This window comes from Capsicum annuum, chromosome 11 (genome assembly GCF_002878395.1).
Source record: "Capsicum annuum cultivar UCD-10X-F1 chromosome 11, UCD10Xv1.1, whole genome shotgun sequence".
In the NCBI taxonomy this organism is placed as follows: domain Eukaryota; kingdom Viridiplantae; phylum Streptophyta; class Magnoliopsida; order Solanales; family Solanaceae; genus Capsicum; species Capsicum annuum.
In genome coordinates this window covers 65,725,570-65,733,489 of record NC_061121.1, presented here as the reverse complement: position 1 = coordinate 65,733,489, position 7,920 = coordinate 65,725,570, and the positions used below count along the sequence as shown (strand labels likewise).

General features: G+C 31.0%; 1 protein-coding gene across 1 annotated transcript; it reads right to left on the bottom strand.

Moving 5' to 3' along the window:
- Positions 1-1,109: 1,109 nt before the first annotated feature.
- Positions 1,110-4,850, bottom strand: LOC107846935 (L-tryptophan--pyruvate aminotransferase 1). The gene is made up of 6 exons (XM_016691208.2): positions 4,645-4,850; positions 3,823-3,933; positions 3,267-3,570; positions 2,335-2,615; positions 1,673-1,965; positions 1,110-1,432 (listed from the first exon to the last, which is right to left on the bottom strand). The coding sequence occupies exons 2-6, from the start codon at positions 3,921-3,923 to the stop codon at positions 1,230-1,232; spliced, it is 1,182 nt and encodes a 393-aa protein (XP_016546694.2). The 5' UTR covers positions 3,924-3,933; positions 4,645-4,850; the 3' UTR covers positions 1,110-1,229.
- Positions 4,851-7,920: the final 3,070 nt, after the last annotated feature.

Here is a 7,920-nt window from a genome sequence, read left to right as displayed (position 1 = left end):
TGAACTAATAGATATGACAATTCATTCACACTTCTAACATATTATTATATAAAGTACATAATTCTACGATGATTTATAATATTTTGAACACCAATACATTGTCAAACATATTTGAATTTATTGATTACATTATCTTAATTAACAACATTCATCTAAATTCATATGCAAATTTAATAAGTTGAACAATATCAAAAAGTTATATATCAAAAGTTAATAATATTTAAAATTCACTTAAAACTATTATCGCTTTGAATTTGGGTAATGTTGTGCAATTGATTTCGAGTAGCTGCAACAATGTTTGAACGTTTCATGATGGATGCAATTTTTATATTTATGATTAGAAATTTTAATGTTTGTCATTTAATGATAAATGAGTAAAATATTGTGTAAGAACTAGATAAAAATTTTTGAGTAATCACTATTTATATTTTTAATTTTTTTTGCTTACAATTTTTTTTAATTTCAAGTTTAAATTGAATAACAACAACAAATGAAACATCAATACTTGATGATTAAGGTTTAACACTTAATAAGTTAAATATTATATTAAACTTATTCAATAACTACTATTTTTAATTATTACTTTCTCTTTTACAATATTCATATATTTTTAATTTACATTAAATAGTATTTTGACCCACGGGCCAGCCCAGCGCAGCTTCAATCAAGCCTCAAGGGCCAGCGGGCTGACTTGGGTTGGGCTTATAAGCCCCAATTTTAAATTGGCTCAAAAATCACAACCCAACTCAACCCTTATAGCGGGTTGGGTTGGATCGGCCTCAAGGGTCAAGCCCATTTTGACAGTTCTACAAATAATACTTCTTATATAAAAAAAAAATGAAAACATACATTTAAATAAATATATATCTCAATACACCAAAAGCAAAGGTAAGTTTTATTAATACTTGTGAAAAATTCTATTAATCATCATATACACTCATTAGAATATTAGTTAGAGATTTAAACATAAAAGCATACTCTGTCTTAGGATTAGATTTTATGATGCCCCTAGAAAATTAATACTGTTTTTACATAATTTCATTTTCTTTCTACTTATTATTATTCCATTATCTTCAAATAATTTAAAAACTTGTTGTAAACAGATAATAAAAAGGGTAGATAAAATTGTCCAATGAAACAAATAATCAAAGCAAAAAAAATAGATATGGGAAATAAAACAAAATTAGAACGGATGTTCTTCAATATGCTGTAAATCGCATAGATATGTCTTAATTTCCGTCTGGAAGCTCTTGAATAATAGCCTCAAGCCTCTGTAGAAAAATGTTGAAGTCTTCATCTTTGCCCAACATACTTATCCTAACATTTCTTGAATAACTCCCAAATTTTTCTCCACCCCTTGTTTGAAGCTTATGTCCTTTGAGAAGTTTCTCACAGTCCTCTTCACTTCCTTTACACATTAGCCATGCGAATGCTGTTCCAAAAAAATGAAAAAACATGTAAATTTGAAATTTAAAAGAAAAGTGTCAATACCTAAAGTATCTTGGTTTAAAATAGTTGAAGTATATCCGATAAATAGTTGATGATAGTTCAGATATGAACCTAAAAAAAGAGAAATGTTTTGGATGTATTTTTCACCCTTCATAAAAAAACCTGTAACCGACTAAAAAATTTTTTTTAAAAAAAAGTAATGTAGTAAAAATTTTGTGATTACCAGGGTGTGTTTCGTAGAATTTTTTCGTGAAGAGGCAATACTGAAGAGGGTATTTTTGGAGGACATAAAGGTCATTGGCCTTAACAACTTGTCGTAACCTTTGCCATCTATCAGTCAAAAGAGACTGACTATATTCAAAGAAATTATCCAATGTGGGATTCACACAGCTATCAGAGATTACTCCAAGAATCTTAGCAGCTCTAAGTTGAGCTTCCTTTGATACCCCAATTGTGCTAACCTCCATGAACTTTATCATTTTCCTTCCCACCTCTTTGTCCTTAACAAGTGCCCAACTGCATGCAAATCAAAACAAATGACACCATCTTAGTGAGAAGTTGAAATTTGTAGACCCCAATATAGTTTGTATTTGAAATAAGTCTATTAACAACGAAAAAATTATCTTAGTATTATCTATATGTTTGATTTGTAGAACCAGTCACTGATACTTCTGTCAGTGTAAGCTGCCTACAACCTTCTTCGAGTGTTCGAAGGTAGAAACAGTATTTGACGTGGTTGATTTTAAGCAAATTCTCATAAATATTTTTTAGATTAAAATTCCTAGATTGCAACAATGTTGCAATCTTATTAATTTTGTGTTACTCTTTAATTATGTCATTATGACCTCACTTATAATTAATGATTGCAATTTTTGAGAAACTTACCCAATTCTAGAACCAGCATGACCAGTGCATTTGGAAACCGTGAAGAGCATGACATCATGGTTGGCAGGCGAGGTAATAGCAGTGTACTGCGGCCAATAATAAGCTAAATCATGGATTAATTTTCCTTGAATTCCATTAACAACAGGCTCTCTAATAACCCCATCAGGGTTATTTGGAGATGTTATAAACTCAATGTATGGTTCATCTTTGTCATAATTTCTTGCATCTCCTGCCCATTTGTGTAGCTCTGACCTCTCAAAATCAGCCATTTCTGGATATGACTGCAACAAGACAATTATTGTTAATTGTAATTAATCAAGAAATCTCACTAATTAAGTCACATGATGCGTTCTAAGAATTTGATTCATGTTGCACTCAGGGGTGTACGTGGTATAGTGGCCAATGAAGTGAGTTGAGAACCACCAGATCTCAAGTTCAAATTCTAATAAAGGAAAAAAATAATGATTCCTTTCGACTGTCCAAATCTTGGTAGGATTAGAAGAAAGCTAATTCAGACACCATAATTATATAACCAAAAAAATTATGGTTCAGGTTATAGTTAATAGATCTGACATGTACCAAGAACTATGTGAATAATTAATAAAGAACAAGCACGAATATTATACTATAAACATGTATCTTTTGCAAATCTTTGCATGAACCATGTCCATATATGTTTCCTTACGATACATTGTAAGTAACCAACATTGTCTCAGCTAGAGACATGATGATATGTTTGATATAAATGAAGCAGCATTATTAAACTCTTGTTCCGTTGACTTTGAGTTATAGGTTAATTAAAAATTGATCAACCTCAGACATGTTAAAATAATGTCTAAAATCAGAAGGGATCATTAATCTTGGTGGCCGTTTAATAAAATTTACCTTTATGCCACCAATTCTATTGATGTATACAAAAATATGTTACATACCGAATAAAAAGGTGCAGCTGCAACGATGTTGATTGGGTGTGGTTGATTTGTAGGGGAAAGAGCATAGAGTGCAGCCATAATAAGCTGGCTGGATCCATTGCCAATAACAACATAATAATCATCCACAATTGCATTTCCAACCACATTGTGCAGCCTCCTGATTTCTTCCTCTAGTTTGGACTCCAAGAACCAACACAAGCTCTTACCATTAGCAAAATAACTCAATGACTCATAACCATTGAATGTTATGTCGCACATATTCCCAATTTTTCTCCAATATGACTCGTACATTACTGGATCACCACTATACATATACACAAAAAAGTAATGAAATTCGAAATCAGTAAGAATTATTTGAGTGAATGTACAAACTGCAAATAAAATGGACCTCCAATATGACTCTACATTGCCATATTTTAAAAACGGTCATTGGATCCTATAACCTATATGGAACAAAAGACCAACAAGTAAGGTAGAGAGATTGTTTTTGATAGACCCTCAGCTCAATAACCTATATGGAACACAAAATGAAATAAAATAGTAAAAGAATGCTCACTGATCCAGATTGATATTGATGAGAGTGTCCATGTTGCTATTTTCTGGTGTTGCACTAGGGACTGGAGAACTCTTGATAAGGCAAATCTCTGTTCCAATCATGTTCTAAATCCTTAAATCAATCAAAAATAAGAATGTATTATAATTTATTGGGAGAAGAAAACAGATTTGTGTTACATACTTCATGTCTTGTATGATGCTCTCTATATATAGGGAAGGAGACAAAGCCTAATGCCACATAGTAAAGTCTTTTTAATTAATACACACATTTTCTTATTAATTGCACTTGTCAATCTCCACAAAATACTCTCGAAGTAATTGGACTAGAATTTTAAATGTATTCTCTAACCTTGACTTTTTTTTCATCTTATATGTTAAGGTGAATGATAAAACAAAGATTATTCTCAAAGATTTTTCACGTAATAAAGGAGAATAAATATTTTCATATACAGAAAAAAATTATATTGATGACATATGTGGGAGTAGTGGTGAATCTAAGGTTTGTGAACCCCTTGGCAAAGAATTACTTATTACATTGTATATGATCAGTTATATTCAAACACAAGTTGAAGGACCATTTCATGAATTTTGATGTTGAAAAGAAATGACAAGAACAATATTCTTTTGATCTCTTCACCAATAGATCCCACAGATACCCAATCATAATGTCAACAATGGACTCTTGATTCAACATCATCCAAGAAAAATGTAAAAGAGAAATTATCTGCTTTTATAGTTCCTAGCAAAAGGAATTCATTTTCTTTTTCTTCAGCATAACATGTGATAATTATTTCCGTGATCAACAATAATACAAGTGAGATACCTTAAGATTGTTGGAAAATTATGAAAATTTTTATAGCTTGAGACATGTTTATCGACATTATACTTGAGGATATTTCACCAATTAAGGTGTATCCCCTTCAACAAGCTCTTCCAGTAAAAAAAACTTCAAGAAAAAAACTAACAAAGATTTATTTATTAAAAAACTCTAGAAGACAACACAAAAAGGAAAAATCTTTCTTTGTTATTTTTTCTTGTTCCTTTTCGGTTCTTTATAAACAACGTAACACCAAAAACGTGAGCCACTAACCATCTCACAATTTAAATGGTAATTAAAGGTTTGACCAAATTTATGTTGAAAATAACGGTTTGACAACGCCATATTTTCCTTATACATAAGAAAAATAGGAAATTCTCATTAAGTATATATAATATAATATATAAATTTAATATATTAATTAGTGTAAAAATAATGGATGATAAATGAGAAGTGATAACGATTAATTATAGAAAGGCTAAAATAATATAATTTTTATTCTTTTTGAAATACTAGAGAAAATTGAAGGAAAGGTGTCATTTAACTCTTGAATGAAGGACTGGTGACATTGATCAACTTAAAGGGTCAAACATAATTAGGAAATTTGATTAAGTTAATTGTGAACTTGATTAACATTTTTAAAACTTTCTAATCCGTTCAAAAATACAAATCAACTCACATCCCTCTCCTCTCTAAGTCAACTTCTCTCCTCTCTCTCCCAACATTTTCTCCCAACCAATAGTTCTGCAAATTTCTTCTTTCAATCCCTGGCGACTTTAACCTCCGGCGACAAATAGTTGGCTTCGAGTTCCTTTTGACTTTCAACCGTCAATTGACTTGACAGTCTTGCTCTCCGGCTACAACAGCTTCGAGTTCTTCATCATCCCTTTTCTTCTTTCACAGGTAAAATATTATGGCCTTTTTAGTTTTGAAGAAAAAGAGAAACTTGAGCCAACTTCTCTTCTGATATTGGTTAACAATTCCAATATTTGTTGCTTTAATTTGAAATGCAATCTGAATAAAATCCAAATTTCTGGTATTTCTTCTCTTCTTTTTTCTGAGTGAAATATGTTTTTTTGTTGTCTGTTGCTTTTTTGAAGTTTGATTTTTGTTGTTTGTATTTGTACAAACAAAACAACGATGTTGATGTTTTTGGTAGTGCGCCTGTTGCTGGGTTGATTTATTCTTGTTCTTGGTAAAAATGGTGATATTGTAGTTGTTCTATTGAACAAAATCATACTACTATTTTTTTCTGCAATAGATTAACCTTCTGATGCAATAGATTAACCTTTTGATGCCATAGATTAACCATCCGATGCAACAGATTAACCATCTGATACAACAGATTTATTATCTGATGCAACAAATTAACTATCTGATGCAACAAATTTACCATATGATGCAACAGAGAAACCATCGAATTAAAAATCTATTACAACAGATTAACCATATGATACAATAAATTTACCATCGAATGCAACAGAGGAATCATCAGATTAAAAATCTGATGCAACAGATTTACCATCTGATGCAACAGAGGAACCATCGGATTAAAAATCCGATGCAACAGGTGAACCTTCTGTTGGCAAAAATCTTATCAACTATTCCAATAGCACATGTTCCAGACTTGATTTTTGCAATTGATCATTCATCTGTCATGATAGACGACCCTTCTGTTGGAAGAAATCTAAATAATTTTAACCGTTGATAACAGTTCCAACAGATCACTCAAATATTACAATAAATGTGTGATCTGTTGCATAGACCAGTCATCTATTTCAACAGATGAGTGATCTATTTTTAATGTTGCAACAGATTACTTATCTATTACAATAGGTTAGTTATATGTTGCAACATATCAGTCATATACTGTAATAAATATGTGATCTATTGTACAAACCAGTCATCTATTTCAACAGATGATTGATCTATTTTTATTGCTGTAACAGATTACTTATTTATTGCAATAAGTTAGTTATATATTGCAACAGATAACTTACCTAGTGCAATAAATGTGTGATCTGTTGGACCTGTTATTTTACTATTGTACATGTTAGATATATTGTTATTTTTTTTAATGATGCATTAATAAATTATAATCCATTTTATGTTCCTGTTATTTTTAGATTATATGGCCCCCAAAAGAATAGAAATCGAATCAAGTCCAAGTAAGGAACAAGTGAAGCAGCTAGGCTACATATACCACTATATGAGCTTGCTTTACAAGCATTATCTCAATCAAAAGCAGAAGATAATGAATATAGGGAATAGGTATATTTCAAAAGAGATAATCCAAATGCTAATAGCTCTTCCACTAAAAAGTTGGTCAAAACCTTCAGCATTGATAGTTATCCTGTCAGAATACAGTACAATAGTATCACAAATTTAACGGATAATTTCGTAGTTAAGTCGGGCATGGGAAAATCTTTCAACGCCTTCAAAAAATAACTCTAAGAAAAAAATTTGGATGCTTATTTCAGGTACAACTTCTTTGGGCAATATTTTTATTTTTGGAGGACAACAATGCTCATTTCCAAATTAAAATGGTATATGATCTTCTCAAGCCTAGATTTATGTATGAAAATAAAGATAAGATGGATGAGGTATGGATAAATTACTGTGGCATGCCTGTTCGTTTTGGTCGGAAAGAGTTTGCTATAGTTATTGGACTAAAGTGTTTTCCTCATTCTCCTTCTACAGTTATACCTATTCTAACCCTCCAAAAAAATACCTTGCACACCCAAAAAAGGTAAATGGAAATCAAGTGATCATGAAGACTTGGTGTCCCTTGCTGGTCCAAGCTTCAAAAATAAAAATTTGATAGAAGCGTTGAAAGGTAAAAGACTTTCAAAGAAGAACAAGCAATTATTGTGCTTGGTTTGATTTGTACATAATATTCTTTGGACAAGAGACGTTAACAACAACATACCATTTTATTTAATAAAGCTCTCCGAGGATCTTGAGGCATTTAACAGTTATCCTTGGGGTTATGAAAGCTTCAAAATCACTGTCAAATATTTGTTGACTCTGCTAATGCCAAAAACAGTCAACTTATATGGCTTTCCATGGGCTTTCATGGTAAATATTTTATTTATTATGATATGATTTATTTTTTTATTCAATAATGCTTTTAATTATTAGCGTAATTTTATAGGCTTGGGTGTTTGAAGTCATTCCTTAATTAATACAACAAGTGAACTACCAGGAAGAAGTTTACTGTCCAAGAATTCTGAGATGGTTCTAGGCCAAAACTGATAAAAATATAAAATTTCTTGATCTCTT